This window comes from Pongo abelii, chromosome 6, assembly GCF_028885655.2.
Source record: "Pongo abelii isolate AG06213 chromosome 6, NHGRI_mPonAbe1-v2.0_pri, whole genome shotgun sequence".
NCBI lineage: Eukaryota > Metazoa > Chordata > Mammalia > Primates > Hominidae > Pongo > Pongo abelii.
In genome coordinates this window covers 8,726,391-8,748,940 of record NC_071991.2, presented here as the reverse complement: position 1 = coordinate 8,748,940, position 22,550 = coordinate 8,726,391, and the positions used below count along the sequence as shown (strand labels likewise).

Here is a 22,550-nt window from a genome sequence, read left to right as displayed (position 1 = left end):
CCAGGCTGGAGTGCAGTGGCGTGATCTCGGCTCACTGCAAGCTCCACCTCCCAGGTTCAAGCGATTCTCCCACCTCAGCCTCCCGAGTAGCTGGGATTACAGGCGCCCGCCACCACGCCCAGCTAATTTTTTGGTATTTTTAGTAGAGATGGGGGTTTCACCATGTTGGCCAGGCTGGTCTTGAACTCCTGACCTCAAGTGATCTGCCCACTTTGGCCTCCCAAAGTACTGGGATTACAGGCGTAAGCCACTGTGCCCGGCTGGGTTGCTGGAGTTTGAATTGTGTTAAATTTAAAGCATGAAAAAATTCTTAAGTGCCTTGTTACTGAGTCTACATCTACAAACATGTAGCGACTTCTGCTTCAAGTGCTGAGTCTGAGGGAATAGCAGGCTGATCACATGTGTTCTGTGCTGTGCTTAAGCCACCTTATGTCTTACTTAAAAACTTAAAATCTTTTTGCTTTTTGACTTAGTGGGAAATCAAATGTGATTTTTCACTTTAGATATAAAAACAGGCTCAGAACTCTCTTAGCATTCAGACTTTCTAATGTCTTGATTTTGGTTGCAATGCACAAGTTGTTTATAGTGTGCACTGAAATTAATTTATACAGAGAAGAATCAACCCTAGTGAGATTTGTCCTTAAGTCCTTGGTGATTCACTGAAAACAGACATGTGTTTCCCTGAAGGTTAGTGTTTCCTGGCATTGTGTTTGTTTTGTTGTTGTCTCAGAGGGAGAAACTGAGAAAAAAGATGATGGAATATACTGGATGCCGAAGAAGCATTCTGATTAGGAGCCAGATAAAACTTGAATTGGAATGGATGCGTATTCTTAACCAGGCTCCATTATCAATAACCTTTTATAACTTTAAGAATAAGAAATGTTCTTCTCTCTGAAACTGTGATGTTGCTATTCAGGAGTCTTACCGCCAGATAATGAAGATGCGACCGAAAGACTTGAAAAAACGGCTGATGGTGAAATTCCGTGGGGAAGAAGGTTTGGATTACGGTGGTGTGGCCAGGTGAGTTGCTAGTTCATTCACCTTCTCTGCTGCCTGGATCTCAGTCTTTTCAAGAGAAGTCATTTGCCCTTCTCCAGTGCTCATCACCAAGCACTCCTGGGCAGGGCTGATGTCTCCTTGGAGCAGTCGGGCCATCATGCGCTGGCTTCAGCCACCCTGCTGAGAATAGGAATTCCTCTGAGCATGCTCGTGCCAGCCTCTTGCCATAACCTACCAGAATATCTGTGACCGTCACCACTAACTGACTTGTTGTAAAGCTAGAATTAAACTTTTAAATTCACTCCCTTCTTTTGAAACATGAGGGGCATGCTCCTGAAATTAACACAGGAGGCGGCCTTGCTCTCCTCTGTAGAGGATTTGCTGCAGGGAGCAGGGCAGGGATTACATTTGTGCATGTAAATTGCATTTGTGTCAAAGGAATTTTGTAAAATGTTGAAATTTTGGTCAAAATAATTCAAGAAAATGATATAAAAAAACAGAATCGAATGATGAAAAGCTGCTATTTCATGTCCTGCTTCTTTTCAGCTTCAAGACAATTGTTGTTTTTTGTTTTTTGTCTTTTTTTGAGATGGGGTCTTGCTCTGTTGCCCAGGCTGGAGTGCAGTGGCATAGTCATAGCTCACTGCAGCCTCGACCTCCTGGGCTCAAGCAAGCCTCCCACCTCAGCCTCCCAAGTAGCTGGAACCACAGGTATGTGCCACTATGCCTGGCTAATTTTTAAAAAGTTTTTTGTAGAGATGAGGTCTTACTCTGTTGCCCAGGCTGGTCTCAAACTCCTGGGCTCAAGCCATCCTCCCATCTTGGCCTCCCAAAGTGCTGAGATTGCAGGTGTGAGCCACTGTGCTTGGCTAAGACAACTGCTTCTTAACTCTTTTAGCTCTTTCTTTGGATTAGGTATCTTCTTATTTCCAGATTTAATGATTTATGGGCATATACGTAAGATAGACTGACTCCAGTTACTCTCATGTTCAATTTAGTAATATGGATCTTTTTGTTCTTCCGTCATTTGTAACTTTATGTCCTGTGCTTTCACCTTTATTTTTTGATTTATCAACTAGAGACATGATCTCTGGACCTCTCATTTGCATAAGAACAAGATATTCATACTTATAACTTTCTCTTCAGCATTCCTTCTGCCTCTTAAATTCTGTCATCTGTAATATTACTTTTATGTTGTCAAGGTTAAGATTTACATTCTCTTCTGTAACCAAAATTTGGTCAGTGTCCTATGCTTGTCTACCAGTTATCTGTAAAGGGATCAAAGTTTATATGGTTTATATTATTATGAATGAAAATATTGTCCATTAAGGGGTTAAATAGTATTCTAGAATTTAACTTTTTGGAACAAAATTCTAATTTTTCCAAGAATTTCTTCTTCCCTTTTTTTCCTGGAGACAGCGTCTCACTCTATGGCCCAGGCTGGAGTCCACTGGCTGGATCTCGGCTCACTGCGACCTCCACCTCCCAGGTTCAAGTGATTCTCATGCCTCAGCCCCCTGAGTAGCTGGGATTACAGGTGCGAGTCACCATGTCCAGCTAATTTTTGTATTTTTAGTAGAGACAGGGTTTCACCATGGTGGCCGGGTGGGTGTTGAACTACTGACCTCAGGTGATCCTCCCGCCTTGGCTTCCCTCCCCAGTAGCTTTCATTGTCTCTACTGCCCCTTGAACTTCAAGTCCTCCAGGATGGTGCACATCACACCTTTTGACAGCCCCCGTGTCTCCTGCAAGGCCTCTGTGCAGTCTCATGGCGATTCTCTCGCTCCTCTGTGCTGCGGTCGTCCTGAGACTTCACTGCTTCCCTGGGTGAGGTCCACTGTCCTGGGTGTCCCATAGCTTCCCCTTTCTTGGCGTCCTCCCTTGTCATGCTGTGACCACTGCATGGTTGTGTGGTGTGATGTTTCTCTTTCTTGTCTGCATCTTCCAAGAGAGTCAGACTGCACGCAGTCAGGAACTTGTCTTGTTCACAGCTGATCCCCGGTTCCTAGAACAGCACCTAACACACAACGAACACTTGTCTCCGTAAATATGTGCCAAATGAATGAATTCTACTTTTTGTTAATTTCTTCGCACATTTTCTTTCTTTGGTCGTTCTGAAATGCCTGTTACTCAGCTGTCGGACTCCCTGGTTTGGTCTGGTAGGAGTTACATTCCTTCTGCGTTTTCCATAGTCGTCCAGTCTTCTGCGTGGAGATGGGTCTTTGTGAATTTCCCTTGACTGACATGATGCTGTAGTGGAAAGAGTTGGGAATCTCTGCTCTGCCACCTCCAGTTTGGTCTTGTAGTGTTATTTCACCACTGGAGTCTTCCTCCTAATGGGATGATACTTATCTCAGAGAGCTGTGGAGAGATTTCAGTTGCATGTGTGTTACACATGTGCAGGTGTGTGTTCATTATCCAATCTGTGGGAGTCAGGCTACACTTATCTCCCCAGTATTTAGTCCTGAAGTCCTTTCTGTAGCCTCTCTTTTTGGCCTGTTTAGTTATTGCTTCCCTTACCACTTCCAGAACAGAGCTGATTGTATCTTTATGCTGTCCGTGGCTGGGTCGGAATGTTTGCTTGTATTTTAATCATTTCCTGTCTAGACAATTGGAGGTCTTTGTGTTTTTCAAAAAAGGTACTTCCTAAATCGAAACTCCAAAACTTGGGATGAATTCAAATTCAGCAATGTTGCCTTTGTAGTAAAGAGACTTTATAGGATTCGGAGTCTCATCTCTTCTGGCAGTTCCTTTCTGTTCTTTTGAGTACAATGAAGAACTGTTTTTGTTTGATATTTTTTGTGTATTCTCACGATTTTCTTGGACAGATTATTTGCATTTGTGTCTGCCCTTCCCTATTCTCTCTCATTTCTGTTTGAAAAAGTAAGAAATTCCAGAATAAAATTTGGAGCTGCTATCTTAATGCGATCCGTTGAAAAGGAGTTTTGAGTAGAATGAATAAAAGACTCTTTGTAGATCTGCCACAGGTGTTTGTCTAAGGGCCTCCCGACTAGCTGGGCTTAATGCAACCTGAGTGTAGCCACTGAACCATACAATTTCTATTTAAAGTGCCTTTTTTTTTTTTTTGGCTTGACTGTTTTTAACTTTGGGGTTTTTAAAATAATAAAATGATGCAAACATTAAAGAAATTCAGAAAATAGTAAGTTAGGCTGGGCGTGGTGGCTCACGCCCGTAATCCTGGCACTTTGGGAGGCTGAGGTGGGTGGATCATTTGAGGTCAGGAGTTCGAGGCCACCCTGGCCAACATGGTGAAACCCTGTCTCTACTAAAAAATCCAGAAAATAGCCGGGCCTGGTGGCACATGCCTGTAGTGCCAGCTCAGCTACTTGGGAGGCAAGAAAATCGCTTGGACCCGGAAGGCAGAGGTTGCAGTGAGCCAAGATCGTGCCACTGCACTCCAGCCTGAGCGACAGAGCGAGACTCCATCTCAGGAAAAAAAAAAAATGTAGAAATTTTAGCGCGTCTCAAATGCATTTTTGTTGTTTGCTCCCAGGGAGTGGCTTTACTTGCTGTGCCATGAAATGCTGAATCCTTATTACGGGCTCTTCCAGTATTCTACGGACAATATTTACATGTTGCAAATAAATCCGGATTCTTCAATCAACCCCGTAAGTATGAATGAACAAAGAGGTGGGGAATTGAGTTGGAGAAGTTTTGAGATGGATTTTCAGTTTCATTCTCAGTTCTTGGTCTATTTGTTGTAGACTTAATCAAAGACAGCGGTAAGCAAAACGTGGAGAGGTAAAGTGAAAACTGAATTAAGATGGATGATTTCAATCCTGTATTTTCAGAGATTGTGATCACTGGGTGTGCTGTGTTGAAGGAGATGAAGGGTGAAACTGAGCTGTTCATACACTCACACTTTATGATCATTGGAGGGAACTCTGGTATGATGATCGTATGTGTTAACGGTGTCATTCTAAGGAGTAGGTTCCGAAGTCCAGCCTCCTCCCGGTCAAAACTGGAATCTTTCCAGAACTAGCTTTTTAAGCCACAAATGCTGCCACCCTTAGCGTGCTGGTTTTAGAGATGAGGAAGTCAGTGCAGTGTTTGCACACCCAGCCCGAGGGTGGGCAGCCGGCCAGCAGGGGACTCCTCCTGTGGCGCCACGGCCTTCACCAGCATCCTGCATAGGCCACTGAGGCGAAGTCGGGATAAGGCTCCGCTTGTGCATTCAAATGTGGAAAAACCTTTTACCAACATGGAAGCAGAGTTTTGATTCATTTTTTGAGGTGAACATAATTCAAACCTGAAAGTAGAGATGTGTGGTTCCTGAGTTAAGACCAGAACGGCTCTGGTTCTAGAATGGTTCTTTTTTTCTTTTTTTTGAGAGAGAGTGTCGCTGTGTCCCCCAGGCTGGAGTGCAGTGGCATGATCTCTGCTCACTGCAACCTCTGCCTCCCAGGTTCAAGCGATTCTCCCGCCTCAGCCTCCCGAGTAGCTGGGATTACAGACCCCTGCCACCACGCCCAGCTAGTTTTTGTATTTTTAGTAGAGATGGGGTTTCGCCATGTTGGCCAGGCTGGTCTCGAACTCCTGACCTCAGGTGATCTGCCTGCCTCAGCCTCCCAAAGTGTTGAGATTACAGGCATGAGCAACCATGCCCGGCCTAGAATTGTTATTTGACTTGGCTTATTCATACATATTTTCCTGTGGTCTTTTCTCCCCCCTTAGCATTTCTTCCCTCCCTCCCTCTCTTTCCCTCTCTTCCTTTCGTTCTGGATCGAGGGAGTGGTGGTGGAGGAGAAAGGGAACTTGCCCTTTTCTTTCCTGTGCAGTGGGAGGGAGCGCAGGGCTGGCTTCCTGGGTACGCATCCAGCATGGTGCCGAGGCCCTGCCAGTGTCGAGGCCCTGGGCTTGGTTCGATTCTCTGTTGTCACGAAGGTGAAATTCTCAGTCATTGCTGAACACGGGGCTCCTCTGCCAGTTATATGGCCGTTCTGAGGAGGTGTTGGCCCTGAGAGCATACAAAACGCTGTCCAGCGAATCTAGGCAAATTTCTGCTACACAAGCAGCCTTCTTTCACTTGTTCAGGAGCGGGGCCTGTGAGTCCCTGAGTCAGTAGGTCTGGTTGCCTCTGGAACACTTTTCCCCAAGAAGCTTGTGGACAGCACGAGATTCCCACATTGGCCGGCATCATGCTGACAAATTCGTGTTCTCTGGTGCCCCCTACAGGACCACTTGTCTTATTTCCACTTTGTGGGGCGGATCATGGGGCTGGCTGTGTTCCATGGACACTACATCAACGGGGGCTTCACAGTGCCCTTCTATAAGCAGCTGCTGGGGAAGCCCATCCAGCTCTCAGATCTGGAATCTGTGGACCCGGAGCTGCATAAGAGCTTGGTGTGGATCCTGTAAGTATTGACTGACGGCCGGTCACCTGGCTTAGGGCCCACCACCACGTCTATTGTATGTATGTGCGTGTGCGCGCGAGTGTGTGTGTGTGTGTGTGTGTGTGTATTTTGGGGATGGGTGTGAAGCCATTGTATTATAACCTGAAACAAAAAAGGAGATTCTTTGGGAGGATGAGGCGGGCAGATCACTTCAGTCCAGGAGTTCGAGACCAGCCTGGGCAACACAGTGAGACCCCCGTTACTGCAAAAAAAACCAAAAAAACCTACCAGATATAGCAAAAAAGTACTCAGTTGACTTATTTTCCTCATGATATTGGGCAGGTTTCTCTTCCTGGACTAGTTTCTTTTGTTTCCTTGAATGAAGAAGGTGCGATCACAGACGTTAATAGGCCACTCCCCAGGCCCGTTGTGGGGTGTGTGTGACACTCAGGGTGTCTCCAGTTAACCTACACAGGGGCCAAGCAAGTATCAAAACGAAATGAACATTTAGTTACCTCTGCTTTAGAATTACTCTAAACACTCTGTTAAGAGCAGCAGGCAGTGACAAGATGAACCGTGACTGTCACAGGTCCTTACAGATTTCACGGGGACAAAAGATCAGGCTCCGGCAGATGGAGGGAATGTGGGTGAGTCGGAGTCAGGGCTCCTGGTTGTGTCCCATGTGTCACATGTTCCAACTTGAACAGGGGACTCGGGATTGGGTGGAAAATCTTCCACTCAGCTGGGTGCAGTGGCTCAGGCCTATTATCCCAGCACTTTGGGAGGCTGAGGTGGGCGGATCACTTGCTCTTTTCACTTGAGGTCAAAGGTTGGAGTTTGAGACCAACCTGGCCAACATGGTGAAATCCTGTCCCTACTAAAATTAAAAATATTTTAAAAAGCCAGGTGTGGCACGTGCCTGTAATCCCAGCTACTCGGGAGGCTGAGGCAGGAAAATTGCTTCAACCCAGGAGGCAGAGGTTGCAGTGAGCTGAGACCACACCACTGCACTCCAGCCTGGATGACAGAGTGAGTCTCTGTCTCAAAAAAAAAAAAAATCTTCCACTCTGCCTAGGCTCAAGAACGATGGCAGATTCAAGAGCTAGTTTTCACTTTCGAGACTTTTGTGTTTGAACTGATGCGTTTGGAAAGGCTGCCTCTAAGGGAGGAACAGTATTTATTATTTTTTTTTGAGACAGAGTCTTGCTCTGTCACCCAGGCTTGAGTGCAGTGGCTCGATTATCGGCTCAATGCAACCTCCACCTCCCAGGTTCAAGCGATTCTCCTGCCTCAGCATCCCGAGTAGCTGGGACTACAAGCGCCTGCCACCACACCTGGCTAATTTTTTGTACTTTTAGTAGAGATGGGGTTTCACCATGTTGACCAGACTGGTCTCAATCTCCTGACCTCGTAATCCGCCCGCCTCGGCCTCCCAAAGTCCTGGGATTACAGGTGTAAGCTGCTGCACCCGGCCGGGCACAGTATTTTCTTGGCGTGGCTTCACCTCCAGGTCAATTTCCCTTTGACCCTGGTACCTCTTCACGTTCCTGCCTTTTGACTCCCACACTGCTTACAAAGCAGCTGGGTTGTGGGTCTCCCGAAATCACAGGATGGTACAGCAACCTGCTGTGCGCCTTCTATGACTGTGGAAGCCAGGAGCCGGGACATCTGGAAACAGAGCTGTGGTCTCAGAGTCCTCCAGCACCTGTTGCTGTGCCACCCCCACGCAGGTTCTGTGTCTGCCCAAGGCTGTCCTCTCTTGCAGCCCCGGGTCTGGCAGTTGTAAATGTTTTCTGTCTATCCGATGGCCCCGCGTGGTGGCAGAGCTCTAACCTACATCCTTCTGTCTTATTTCAACAGAGAGAACGACATCACGCCTGTACTGGACCACACCTTCTGCGTGGAACACAACGCCTTCGGGCGGATCCTGCAGCATGAACTGAAACCCAATGGCAGAAATGTGCCAGTCACGGAGGAGAACAAGAAAGAATACGTCCGGTAATGCCACCTGTGGGGGACGGCCGGGTGCCTGGGGCGCGGCTGAGCCTGCATTTAGTTGCTGTAGCTCCTTCGCTGTGTGAGGCCTGCGTATCCCTGATGGCTGGCGCTTGTGATCAGATCACATGAACAGAGGCGACTTTCAGAAACCGACAGTTCAGCAGCAGCGTCAGGGATCTGCTTGGAGGGGCCCTGATGGGGCCAGGCCTGGCCTGAGGGACAAAGCCCATGTGGGGAAGGACTTTTCAGTGACCACTTAATTCTGGGTGCAAAGGTGGGGGGCAAAGGAGAGAGCAGCAGCTTGGAGGGTCTCTCGTGCTCAGTCCGAGGAAGCCACCCTCTCAGATTTTTTCCACCCCTAACTTGAGGCAAATCTGTGTTCAGGCCTAGGCACTTGCAGCTGAGAACTATGTGGGCACGTCTGTGTGCCACACTGTCCTGTGCTGTACTTTCAAATGTACTTTAACACATTTAAAAAAATTTTAAATTTTTACAGGGTCTTGCTATGTTGCCAGGCTGGTCTCGAACCCCTGGCCTCAAGCAATCCTCTTGCCTCTGCCTCCTAAGGGGCTGGGATTGCAGGCGTGAGCCACCATGCCTGGCCAGAACATGCTTTCAAATTGCAGCAATTGATATGACAGATCAGGTTCAATCCTCCTGTTTTCACGAGCGAATCCGAATGAATCAGGGCACGTGCTGAGTCATTTTTAACGTGATGCCAAGGTTTGGTACTACTAGCTGGTGGTGTGTTTGTCTGTCTTGCAGAGATCTGGCGGGGGGGGGCCCAGTGTGTTCCCATGTTTGTCAGACTGTGATATCAGAACCTGCTCGTGGGTCAGGCTTGGTGGCTCACGCCTGTAATCCCAACACTTTGCGAGACCGAGGTGGGCGGATCACCTGAGGTCAGGAGCTCGAGACCAGCCTGGCCAACATGGTGAAACCCCATCTCTACTAAAAATACAAAAATTAGCCAGGTGTGGTGGTGGGTGCCTGTAATCCTAGCTACTGGGGAGGGTGAGGCAGAAGAATTGCTTGAACCCAGGAGGCTGAGGTTGCAGTGAGCCGAGATTGAGCCATTGCACTCCAGCCTGGGTGACAGAGTGAGACCCTGTCTCCAAAACAAAGCTGCCCATGGCGGAAAACCCACTTGGTGTTGCATTCCAACTTCCGAGTTTTTCTTCCAGGTTGTACGTAAACTGGAGGTTTATGAGAGGAATTGAAGCCCAGTTCTTAGCTCTGCAGAAGGGGTTCAATGAGCTCATCCCTCAACATCTGCTGAAGCCTTTTGACCAGAAGGAACTGGAGGTATGTGCCTACCGTGCGGAGTCGACCCAGGGTGTCCCTGTGGCTGGCATCTGCCTGTTTTCAATCCTTGCTGCAGGGGGCAGCGTGTGCCGTTTTCCAGTAAGCCTAGGAGCTGCTGGGGTTCCCAGACTACAGCCAGGGTTGGAGCAAGAGTGGGAGTAGAGGGTGTTCATGCCAGTTGGTAACTGGCGAGATGTCTGCTTGGCGGTAGGAAATCTGACTAACTCCCAGGAAACTGTTCAAGGTGGCTGTGGCTTCCCTTGTTTTCAAGATCTCTAGCAGGGGAGATTGCATAGCCCTCTCCTGTCTTGGGAGAACCAGGTTCTCCCACAACAGCATCTTACTGCTTTTTATTCTGGCTGTTCCTAGACTAGGAACAAGGGGCTACTGTCTTCTCTAGTCATACTGCATGCACTTGAACACGGTGATTCATTCAGCCCTTATGCATCTCTGGTGCCAAATAGCTCAAGCCTTGTAGATTGTTCTCCAAGTCTTTCTGCTGCCAGTGAGGACAGCTTGGGAGCCAAGAGCTTGGATGGAGCAGTAGTTCTGGGGTGAACTTTTGTGTTTTTTTTTGAGACAGAGTCTCGCTCTGTTGCTCAGGCTGGAGTGCAGTGGTGCAATCATGGCTCACTGCAGCCTCGACCTCCCAGGCTGAAGCCATCCTCCCACCTCAGCCTCCCGAATAGCTGAGGCTACAGGTGCATGTCATCATGCCTGGCTAATTTTTGTATTTGTTGTAGAGACGGGGTTTCGCCATGTTGCCCAGGCTGGCCTTGAACTCCTGGGCTCAAGTGATCTGCCCAACTTCGGGCCCCACAAAGTGCTGGGACTACAGGCGTGAGCCACTGCACCCAGCAGGGGGTGAACTTTTTAAGCCAATTGCGGAAACAGGCCCCATCGGCCCCAGCCCCACATAACTCTTGCTGAATTCTCCTCTCTTCAGACTTGAAACTCCACATGTCCTTGAGTGTCCTGGAGAGACCCTGGGACGTGCCCTTATTCACGGTTAGCTCTGTACAGTGTCACCGGTTGGTTCTTTGATACTCCTCACCGATGCAGAGCAAAAACCCTGCTTTGGTTATAAGAAAACGTCCCATCAATAGCTGTGCACCATGGTCCTTGGGGCTGGAGACCTGCCTGGAGGAGGCGGACAGAAGCATGTGCCACAGGCCTCCTGTTGGTAGCTTTCTTCTGTCTCAACGTCTGCCTAGTTTATTTAGACACAGCCGCTGCTTTGCTTGGGAATTGACTTTTCACTGTTGTGTGTGTCGGGTACCTAGGAGGCACGTCCTGATGTGGGTTTATACATTTTGGAAGTAACTCACCTTTCTGCACCTCCTCAGCTGATCATAGGCGGCCTGGATAAAATAGACTTGAACGACTGGAAGTCGAACACGCGGCTGAAGCACTGTGTGGCCGACAGCAACATCGTGCGGTGGTTCTGGCAAGCAGTGGAGACGTTCGATGAAGAAAGGAGGGCCAGGCTCCTGCAGTTTGTGACTGGGTCCACGCGAGTCCCGCTCCAAGGCTTCAAGGCTTTGCAAGGTGACTGACGTGGAGGCGGGGCTATTCGATGACGCGTCTATGTGGGCTGTGGGCAGGATAAGCTGGAAGGTGGCTGGGATGTTTTTCTGAGATGTGTGCTAGAAAATGGCATAAGGAATGTTCTCCAGTAGCTAATGCTCTGCCCTGCAGAGGTGGTTACCTGGCAGGGTCCGTGTGTGAGCAGGTGTGGGGCCCTGCTGAGCAAAGACTGTGGAGCCACTCCAGGGCACGTGGATTCCCCCTCCTCACTGCTTCCAAAAAGCCAAGAGGGTCTGGCCAGCAGGGGCCTTCAGAGTGTCTGTGAGGCCAGCTTAGTCAAGATCCCAGGGAGGGAGCTATGGGGGAACCGCCCCCAGTCTCAGTGGCTCCAAAGCTTGGAGCTGCACATGAACCCGTTTAGCCACAAACCACACCCAAAGATGATGTCCTGCTCACTCTGTTTAAGCCACTGAGGTCGCTGGAAGTGGGGTGGGATTCTGTGCGAAAGGTGCCCATCTGCCTGTAGGGCAGGCGGCCTAATGTCTCATCTTTTACACTTAGGGTTTGGAGGGGACGTTGCTGGAAGGAGTGAAGTGAAGGGTGTCACCGTACTGAAATTTAGCTGATTGGACTGTAAATGCTGATAGACACACAGACACATTGTGAACACAGAATATTCCCTCTGCCTCGCTGAGTAAAAGGAGGTTAATTCCATTGCAGTCGGCTTTGGCCATCAGGGCACCTGCATCTTTTTCCATTGTGACCTCTGCCTATGGATTTGCTGCTGGGGGCCCAGCATGGATAAAAAGGGGTTTGAGGCTGAGCCCCGCTCGTATCTGGGAGTCTCTGTCTGCTTGACCAGCCTGACCATGACAGCCGCTCCCAGAGCTTGCTGGTGCCTGTCATTTACAAAGCCTTTCTCATTCAGTTCTCCCAACAACCCAGAGAGCCTGGCTGACGGGGATTATTAGCCCCATTCCATAGATGAGGAAGCCGAGACTCACTGAGGTCATGGGATTTATTATCCCCCCGAGGAAAAAAAAAAACAGGAGGTGTGAGTAGTGAGGCAGGGCAGGAATCCAGGCTTCCTGACCAAGTTGCTTTTCTCATGGCACCATTGTCTTGCCCACAGCAGGTCCGCATGCTAAACGTTCCTGCTTAGAGATAGTCCCTGTCGTCGTAAGGGTCTCATTAGTCCTCCAATAATTGGATAGACTTTAGTCCAGTGTCCCCCAAGTGTCTAGAAGGTGGGTCAGAGGTGACCAGGGTCACAGTCCAGAACAGGGAGTGCTGGTGCTGTGGGAGGGGACTGAATGGTGGCAGCACCAGGCAGAGTGGCCAGGGCCCTGCAGGAGGTCTCTGAAGGCCCTCACCTGGCCCAGCCTGTCCTGACTCCCCAGGAGGCTGGGGCTTGGAGGGTGTGGCCTGCGAGGGGGAGGAGCCAGCTTCCTGTCCCAGGTCCCCAGGAACCAGGGGCTACACACTGAGACCCTCTGCCCAACATAAAGCTGGTGTCTCTGCTGGTCCTCATTGCTCCTGGATTCCTGTCCTGCCGCTGACCTTGGTCCAGCTTGAAAGGAGTATCTGTGAATACACAAGAGCAAGGGGCAGCAGAGCCGAGGCCCGTGCCCTGTGCACCCTCCTTTCCCAGCACCTGGCAGCCCTGTCGGCTAGCCGTCTTCGCAGCAGCAGCGGTGGCTGCTGGCCAGCCTGATGCTCACTTGGGGCTGAGTTTGGAAAGACCTGAGCAAGAAGGGGCCTGGTGCCTCTCCCTGCCCTACAGAACTGGTGGGCAAGTCGTCTATTCCAGAGGGTGGGTACAAATAGCTTTGACCCTCAGGGAGTCTGTGTGGAGCAGGCTCATGGTCAGGGTGCACTTTAGGCGGGGCCTGAGCAGTCCTTGCTCTGCCCCCTGCAATAGTCTAAAATGTTGGAATCTTGGCTGGGTGTGGTGGCTCACGCCTGTAATCCCAGCACTTTGGGAGGCCGAGGCGGGTGGATCACCTGAGGCGATCCAGGAGTTCCAGACCAGCCTGGGAAACATGGCAAAACCCCGTCTCTACTAAAAATACAACAATTAGCCAGGCGTGGTGGCGTGTACCTGTAATCCCAGCTACTCGGGAGGCTGAGGCAGGAGAATTGCTTGAACCTGGCAGTCAGATGTTGCAGGGAGCCAAGACTGCCCCACTGCATTCCAGCCTGAGCAACAGAGTGAGACCCTGTCTCAAAAAAGTGTCTGAATTTTGTCACTTTGATAGCCATTGCAGGCATGTCCTAAAACCAGGCCTGGGAACCTCATGGCCCTCTCCCAGGACACCCTGCCTGGGTGTGGGGGTGGGAATGTGGTCAGGGCCCTGGCTCCTGGGGGCCGTGTGGCCGGGAAGCGCCACGGCTGTAACTCTGAAGTACATTAACTAGAATGTTGTCTTGTAAGGTTCTACAGGCGCGGCAGGGCCCCGGCTGTTCACCATCCACCTGATAGACGCGAACACAGACAACCTTCCGAAGGCCCATACCTGGTAAGCACCGCGGCCAGGAAGTCACGGCGTCCTGGGAGCCCCAGAGGATGCCGACGTTCACGTTTTTTTTTTTGTTTTTTTTTTCTGAGATGGAGTCTCTGCCAAAATATTTTTGTCGTCATCAGAACTCAAAAGCCACAGCACCTGAGACAGAAGGAGAAATTCTAGAGTTGAATGACAATTCTGAAGCCCTCAAGCAAGAGACTTTCCCCCCGACATTACAACACTGTATAGAGCGGCTTTACTGGCCATGTAAAAAAAAAATATGTAAGAGGGCCAACATTATTGCTAAACTTAAGATAAATCTTACTATATATAACCTAAAATTTAAACATAGATTTTCTCTTGATTTAGTTTTTTGTTTTTGAGACAGTCTTGCTTTGTCACCCAGGATGGAGTGCAGTGGCACGATCTCGGCTCACTGCAACCTCTGCCTCCTGGGTTCAAGCAATTCTCGTGCCTCAGCCTCCCGAGTAGCTGGGATTACAGGTGCACGCCACCACGCCTGGCTAATTTTTGTATTTTTAGTAGAGACGGGGTTTCGCCATGTTGGCCAGGCTAGTCTGGAACTCCTGGCCTCAGGTGATCCGCCCGCCTCGGCCTCCCAAAGTGCTGAGATTACAGGCGTGAGCCACCAAGCCTGGCCTCATGTTATTTTTTAAAGCTGTTTTCCGATTTGTAGGACTCTGTTCCATTTATGCCAAGTCTCAATGACTGGCAGTAGTGCTTGTGTCAGATGGGACAAGTACTTTGCAGCGTGCCACACACAGGCTGTCAGAGTCTCTTATGAAACTAATTTTATGAGCCATGTAACTAATTAATATTGGTGTTTCAGTGGAGTGTGGCTACCACTCCAGCAGGCTCAAGTCTTCCTCTCTGCCAGGTCTTATGTACACACACCTGTTGGTAAGGAAAATTGTATAGTTTTTAGTTTGGATGTATTGTTCTTCACTTTATCTAATATTTCTGGGTCCCCATCTTCTTGGAATCCTGCTTATGACACACGCACCTTGTCTATTGCAAATGTTTTCTTCCTAAATTTTAACTTAAAAACGAGTCTCCATATAGTAGGTTATTTCCTATATGGTTTAAAAATACAATCACTTGCGCACACTTTGTCCTGGAACCATCCATTGAGACGAGTAGCCACGTTTCCTTGGGGGAACCAGTTCTAGATGCTGCTGAGATGCCCTGTGAGATGATGGAAGGTTCCTGTCTTGGAACCCAAGGATGCGGGGTCAAATGCTAGCTGTGACACCCTCTGACATGTGATTTGGGGCAAGTGACTTCATATTCTAACTTGGTTTTCCACACCTGTGAAATGGGGTAATGCAGCTGGTCCTGGACCATGGTGGGCGCCAAGGTCCTGCTCCAAGCATGGCTGTGGCGTCCATTACGGGAACGTGCCATGTTGGCTGCACACCTACTCACAAGGCTTCTGTCCTTTAGTAGTTTAGTGCTTGGAGTTAGATGGATGTGGAAAGTATGCTCTGAAGCTCCAGAAAAAAGAGTGCCCGCCCTGGAACCCGGCTCTGTAGACAGAAACCGTCCTTAATTGGTTACCCTAGAAAGCCAGAAGTCACCGTACATCCTCTGGGTCACAATTTTGTATTTTTTGGTTTGCTACGATAGCTTCTTAAAGGATGTCTTTTTCTTTGCACAAATACTGGAAATGAGCTTCCCCCTGGAAATATCGAGTCAAAAGTTGAATATTCATTTCATCTTTTAAGGATCTGTCATCTTACTAGTTTTGAGATCTATTTTGTTTTTGCAGGGAATTTTCCAGACTGCCCCGTTTTGGTCTCAGATCAAGTCCCAGAGGAACAGACAGACACGCAGTACATCGTTAGTGGTGACGTGGCCTGGCAGCCAGTCTGGGTTACAGGGGCTGCCAAAGAGGCATTCCCAGCACAGAGAATTTCTCCCACAGACAGACAAACAGAAAACAAGTGGAGAGCTTTGTCCTGATAGAAGCAGTAAATAGTAACTTGGTTATGTTTTGGTTGTGAAGGCCCAAGACTTACTTTACTGTGTGTTGATTGGGCACAGTGGCTCCCAGCACGTTGAGAGGGCAAGGCAGGAGGTTCACTTGAGGCCAGGAGTTTGAGAGCAGCCTGGGCAACCTAGCGAGACCTGTCTCTACCAAAAAGCAAAAACAAATTACAAATCTTTGTATTAGAAGCAGAAAAACACAGGGGACATGGAGAACTCATCACCAACCCTGCCCCACCCCCCATTCCTCTCCCCTCCCACACACACTTCTCGCTGCCTGTCCTTGGCCTTGAGGTTGGTCCTAGGGCTGGACTGCCCACACGGTGACTCTCTTTTGTCCTTTTTCAGCTTTAACCGGATCGACATTCCACCATATGAGTCCTATGAGAAGCTCTACGAGAAGCTGCTGACAGCCGTGGAGGAGACCTGCGGGTTTGCTGTGGAGTGAAAAGCAACCAAAGGCAACAGAGTCTAGCTCATGGCCACCAGACCAAAAGCATCCAGCTTCTGTGCACCTCCTGCAAAGCTGGCAGAGGCCCTGGAATTCCGGATCACCTGAGGGGAAAGGGTTGTCTCTCTCCTTTCTGTTGGGGGAGGGGGATGGGGGACTTTTGTTGGTGGCTCCCACCCATATATCCCTCCTTTATCATAGTACTCCCGCCCACTTCCATCACCCATCCAATAAAATGCAGCCAGGTTTAGCCTTTGGCTTTGGTCACACAGGATATTCTGCTGTGGTTGCAACCCATGTGGTGATAAGGCTCACGGCCCTGAGCTCTTTACTGGAGCATCAACTCACAGTTAGGGGACTGGGCGTGGATGATTGAGGGTTTGGAACTGGTGGCTATCCCAGCTATCCCATCTCAAAACAGCCTTGAGGCCCCTTTTCAATTTGAGCAGCTGCTAGGAATCTTACCAGAGCTCAGATTCCAGATTTCACATCCCAGCAGCCGGTTCTGGGTAGCAGATCAATTTCCAACTGAAAAATAACTATATAATGTATGCTTATTGGAATTCTGCCACAGCAGGAAGCTTGAGTCAAAATGTATTTCCCCTTTGAAAGGAGAAGGAATTGGAGCAGCTTTTCCTGGAGGCCCAGGATATTTCTTTTCTGGGTATCTTGGCTGAAAATTTTGTTTTACATAGAGAAAAACGATCTTTTAAGGGTCCCTTTTGCTGCATTATCTGTCCAGTTTGACTTTTTTTTTCAGTGAAAACACCATGTCACGGAGTGTAGAAAAGAGCAGACCAAAATCAGCCCTAGAGCCAACCAGTCAGTCCCAAAGCTGTGACCTCTGTGCCACTGTTATCCATAGAAGAGCATCGACTGTGTCATTTAAAATATTAGTAAACCATGATGCGGCAACTGCTAAGAGCTAAACTAACAAAATTGTGTTATCATAGCTGCTGGCTTGGTGTGAACTCGCTTAAAAGCACTGGTGAAAGGATAACCTCGATGATGTAAATCCACCCAAAGATACTGTTCTACAAAAAGTAGGGTGTGGACGCAAACCTGTGACCGCAGAGGGGGACGACTCCACACTGCCTCATGTGGCCCCTTTCCCAGTGGCAGCTGATGACACTAATGATTGCTACTCGGTTCACTTGCCCAGATGTCTTCGTATGATGAGCAAGGCCAGAAGCAAGCCTAGATTCGAAGTTTCTAACACCATTTCCAGTTTGCACAAAAGTCAAACAGTATTTTATCTTAAAGTGGCTTGATTTTCAATAGCTGAACTTGGGCAGAGAACAGCAGCAGCAGCAGCCAGTGTTCCTATGTGGTTTCTTTGTTGTTGTTTTTGTTTGGGGTAGGGGCAAGTACAGGGTAATTCATGAGCAAGACATTTCACTGCTGTCGAAGTCTCTGGGATCCCGCTGTGGGCCTGAGATGGCCTGGGAAGGACCTTGTGGACGACAGTTTTATCTGTTCTTTTTGTCACTGTTAACTTCTGGGCTGCTGAGGTTCTAGAATGGAAGGGCTGCCAAATGAGGTTTGCTGCAGGAGGAAAGTTTAATCCCCCATTCCAAAAGTCCAGGCCAGATGGTGGACTTAGCCTCTTTGAAAAGTTCTGCCTTGCCCCCCCAGGTGGGCGCATCCTGTGTCTCATTCACCATGATGCTTCCTGAGGGTGTTCTAGAAGCCTGTTCCCCAGTGGCTGTATCCAGCCTTTCATCTTCCTCTTGAAGGTGAGGAAGTGAAAACTACAGACCTCTCCCAGACAGCCCATTCTCTATCACGAGCCTAACCCGCAGGAGGCAGAAGAGACATCCATCCGAGAACTGAAGCAGCCTCCAGGATGAGGTCAGAGGCCCCACCTGATTTGCCTGGTGGTGGTATCCAAAATCTGCAGTAACTAGGAAGGAAACCAGGGTCTCATGGTTTAAAAGACTTTGAAGCAGGAATGTTGCATTTGACGCCTTTAAAACTACCTTTTTGCTGTTGGGAGGAGTCGGGGGCGAGCCTTAGCAGCTGCACCGCCAGCCCCATGGTGGTCGGTACTGCCCTGCCTCTCGTGCCGGGTGTTGCTTCAGCCCAGAGCCAGAGGGCTGGGTCCCGGGTCCTCCAGAGGTGGCCCTGGTGGACACACGCGTTCCCGTCCCGGCCTCCGTCTCTGCTTTTCCACTTCTACCTGCGTGTGGGTTTGCCGCCTTGTCATCGGTTGTGTGAGTGTCGTAGACCTTTCCAGAGCTCCGGTTCACTCTTTCCAAACAGGCCTCCCTGTCGGTGGCACTGCACTTCTAGAACCTTCAGTTTCTACGATGGTTTGTTTGGTCCTTTTGAACCACCCCAAAGAACTCAACATGGCAAAGCAAATGGTAAAAGCTTCCCAACTGTTCTACTTTGGGTCTGCGCGAAGCCCACTCACGTGTGATCTCTGTGTTGCCTCTCTCGGTGGTCCCAGGCGATCCAGCCATGCCCCCTGCCCCTCTGCCCAGATGCTTCAGGGGCCCGGCTTTTCAGGCTTGCCCTCACCAGCGGCCGTCAGCCGACACTCAGGGATGTAGCTAACACCACTCTGCCAGTGCTTTCGGTAGGAAGAGCTGAGGCTGCCTGGGAGGCCCGGGGCGACCGGAAAAGGGCTCTCTCAAGTTCTGAAAAGAGAATCTGCCACCAGATCGAATTTCGACCCCTGAGCTTGTTCAGACGTATGGTCTGAATTCAGATTAAGGTGGTCACCCAAACCGAGACGTCAGGAAGGGCCTTCTGCAGAGAAAATGTCCCCCCACCCGCCATCTGCAGCCAGGTGTGTGCCGCACGGCAGCCTTCCCGAAACATAGTATGGATTTTAAAAATGTGTTTATTTTTGTTTCTCAACCACTTTATAATGTATTTTTTAATTTATTTTGTAATGTCTTGTTTTGAAGTATTGCTGCTATCCTTGTTATCCTTCCCACTGTTTTTATCGCTGATTTATTTTGTGAAAATTGTACACTAATGTTCTGTTTTATGTCAAAATCAAAAGTATTTAAGGAAATACTAGTTCTATTTAATGTGGTTATGGAACCAGCTAGAAACACAAAACAAACAGTGATTGTACAGCAGGCTGGGCCCAGGAGGTCAGGTTCATTTTGTTACATATGCAATAAACTCACGACTTTACATTTTTGACGCCTGTTATTTTGGTGTGGAAACGAGATTCCAGTGTCTTTGCAAACCCACAAGAAAGGAAGCGTGTAGGCGGCAGGAATACTGGCAAGGGCCTTCCAGGGAAGGAGGACAGAGTTAAGGATAGAATTGTAAGGGAAACTAATGGCAATATGGTAGTGGGTTGAAAGTGCTCTATCGGGCAAAAACATGGGATTGAGAAAATTTAGAATTTCTTTGCGCACTGGTTATCTTTTCGTTTTTTCCTTTTATTTTATTTTTTTATTTTTTTGAGATGGAGTTTTGCTCTTGTTGCCCAGGCTGGAGTGCAGTGGCGCAATCTCGGCTCACTGCAACCTCCACCTCCCAGGTTCAAGCAATTCTCCTGCCTCAGCCTCCCGAGTAGCTGGGATTACAGGCTTGCGCCACCACGCCCGGCTAATTTTGTATTTTTAGTAGATATGGGGTTTCTCCATGTTGGTCAAGCTGGTCTCAAACTCCCAACCTCAGGTGATCTGCCCGCTTCGGCCTCCCAAAGTGCCGGGATTACAGGCGTGAGCTACTGTGCCCGGCCCTTACTTTTTTTAAAAGTTGTAGTAAAAATACTGTCAGCCCTACATACCAGTGGGTTCCACATATATGGATTCAACTGGGGATCAAAAATATTTTTTTGGCTGGGCGCGGTCAGGAGCTAGAGACCAGTCCCAGCTTCTTGGGAGGCTGAGGCATGAGAATTGCTTGAACCTGGGAGGTGGAGTTTGCAGTGAGCCGAGATCACGCTACTGCACTCCAGCCTAGGCAACACAGCAAGACTGTCTCCAAAAAAAAAAAAAAAAAAAAAAAAAAATCTTTTTTTTAAATGGATGGTTGCATCAGAACATGAATAGATTTTTTTTTTCTTTTCATTATTCCCTAAACCATACAGAATAAAAACTACTTACATGGCATTTATATTGTATTAGAAATTATAAACAGTCTAGAGATGATTTAAAGTATATAGGAGGATGACTTTTTTTTTTTTTAAAAAAGACAGAGTCTCACTCTGTCACCCAGGTTAGAGTGCAGTGACACAATCTTGGCTCACTGCAACCTTCGCCTCCCGGGTTCAAGCGATTCTCCCGCCTCAGCTTCCCTAGTAGCTGGGACTACAGGAATGCGCCACCATGCCCGGCTAATTTTTGTATTTTCAGTAGAGATCGGGTTTTACCATGTTGCCCAGGCTGGTCTCAAACTCCTCCATCCACCTCGACCTTCCAAAGTGCTGGGATTACAGGCATGAGCCACTGCACCTGGCATTACTGACATCTTAACAAAGTTAATCTATGAACATGGGATGTCTTTTCAATTTACTTAGGTTTTCTTTAACTTCTTTATACATATTTTGTTTTCGGCAGACAATTGGCAAGTCTTGCACCTCCTTGGTTAGCTTTATTCTTTTAGATGCTAATTGCTTTTTTAAGCTCTTTTGTGGACATTCATTGCTAGTATATAGAAACATAACTGCATTTGTGTGTCAATCTTGTACCCTAAAACTGCAAAAATTCGTTTCCTAGCTCTAGTGGCTTTCTTGTGAATTCTTTGCAATTTTCTATCTGTAGGAGATAGCTTTACCTGTTCCTTCCAACTTGGATGCCTTTTATTTCTTATCTATTAGCTCTGGCTTATACTTTCCAGTACAATGTTGAATAGCTGTGGTAAAAGTGGGAATTTTTTTCTTGTTCCTGATCTCAGAGGGAATGTTTATAAGTAAAATGCCCTTCTGTATCAGTTGAGATGTACATGTTTTTTTCCCTGTGTTCTATTAATGTGATGTGTTACATTGATTGATTTTGCTTATGTTGGGCCACCCTTCCCTTCCTGGGATAAATTCCACTTGGTTGTGGTGAATAATTCTTTTAATATGGTCTTGGCGCCGGGCGTTGTGGCTCATGCCTGTAACTCCAGCACTTTGGGAGGCCGAGGTGGGTGGATCACAAGGTCAGGAGTTCGAGACCAGCCTGGCCAACACAGTGAAACCTTGTCTGTGCTAAAAATACAAAAATTAGCCGGGTGTGGTGGCACACGACCGTAGTCCCAGCTACTCAGGAGGCTGAGGCAGGAGAATCGCTTGAACCTGGGAGGTGGAAGTTGCAGTGAGCCAAGACTGTGGCATTGTACTCCAGCCTGGGTGACAGAGCAAGACTCTGTCTCCAAAAAAAAAAAAAAAAAAAAAATGCTGTTGGATTCAATTTGCTAATATTTTGTTGAGGATTTTTACATCTATATTCATAACAGATATTGGTCTATAGTTTTCTTGTAGTGTTTTTGTCTGGCTTTCAAATCACAGTAATGCTAGCCTCACAGAATAAGTTAGGAAGCATTCTTTCCTTTTCAACTATTTGGAGGAGTTTGAGAAAGACTGGTATTAATTCTTCTTTAAATGTTTGATAGAATTCACCAGTGAAGCCATCTGGTCTTGAGCTTTTCTTTGTTGGGATGTTTTTGATTTTTGATTCAATCTTCTTACTAGTTATCAGTCTATTCAGATTTTCTGTTTCTTCGTGATTCGGTCTTGGTAGGTTGTAGAGTTCTAGGAATCCATTTCATCTAGGTTATTCAATTTGTTGGCATACAGTTGTTCGTAATACTCTTATGATCCTTTATATTTCTGTAAAATTGGTAATAATGTCCCCTCTTTTCTTTTAGTTGATTCTTCCTTCTTAATCATCTAAAGTTTTGTCAATCTTGTTGATCTTTTTGAAGAACCAACTCTTAGCTTCACTGATTTTTGTCATTTGTCTATCTTTTATTTCCTCTGCTATAGTATTTATTTTCTGACTTCTGTTAGCTTTGGGTTTAGTTTAGTTTTTTCCTAATTCCTTCAGGTATAACGTAGGTTGTTCATTTTTAACCTTCTTTTTAATATAAAGATTTACAGCCATAAGTTTCCTTGGTCATGGTGAATAATCCTTCTTAGCACTGCTTTCGCTGCATTCCATAAGTTTTGGTATGTTGTGTTTTCATTTGTCTCAAGATATTTTCTAATTTCCCTTGTGATTTATTCTTTGACCCACTGGTTGTTTGAAAGCATCTTGTTTCATTTCCACATATTTGTGAATTCCCCAGTTTCCTTCTGTTACTGATTTTTAGCTTCATTCTGTTGTGGTCAGAGAAAATACTTTGTGTGACTTCAGTCTTCTTAAAATTATTGAGACTTGTTTTATGACCTCTTTGGAGACAGTCTATTCTGGAGAATGTTCCATGTGCATTTGAGAAGAATGTGTACTCTGC

General features: G+C 47.8%; 1 protein-coding gene and 1 long non-coding RNA gene across 6 annotated transcripts in view; one reads left to right on the top strand and one right to left on the bottom strand.

Annotated features, from left to right (window-relative positions):
• SMURF1 (SMAD specific E3 ubiquitin protein ligase 1) overlaps positions 1–19,295 on the top strand; it is a 116,471-nt gene extending 97,176 nt beyond the window's left edge. For 3 of the 5 annotated variants that reach the window (XM_024250421.3, XM_054560191.2, XM_063725642.1), the window contains 8 exons: positions 917–1,020; positions 4,514–4,628; positions 6,196–6,374; positions 8,214–8,351; positions 9,536–9,656; positions 11,003–11,204; positions 13,618–13,702; positions 16,043–19,295. In XM_024250421.3, the coding sequence (XP_024106189.1) occupies positions 917–1,020; positions 4,514–4,628; positions 6,196–6,374; positions 8,214–8,351; positions 9,536–9,656; positions 11,003–11,204; positions 13,618–13,702; positions 16,043–16,142 (1,044 nt within the window). In that variant the 3' untranslated portion in view covers positions 16,143–19,295. The remainder of the gene's footprint in view (positions 1–916; positions 1,021–4,513; positions 4,629–6,195; positions 6,375–8,213; positions 8,352–9,535; positions 9,657–11,002; positions 11,205–13,617; positions 13,703–16,042) is intronic. The other 2 variants (XM_024250422.3, XM_054560192.2) reach the window with 1 other exon arrangement.
• On the bottom strand, positions 899–15,954 carry LOC134761672 (uncharacterized). Its single transcript, XR_010140644.1, has 2 exons — positions 13,700–15,954; positions 899–1,179 (listed from the first exon to the last, which is right to left on the bottom strand). It is a non-coding gene; the product is annotated as an uncharacterized LOC134761672 (long non-coding RNA).
• Positions 19,296–22,550: the final 3,255 nt, after the last annotated feature.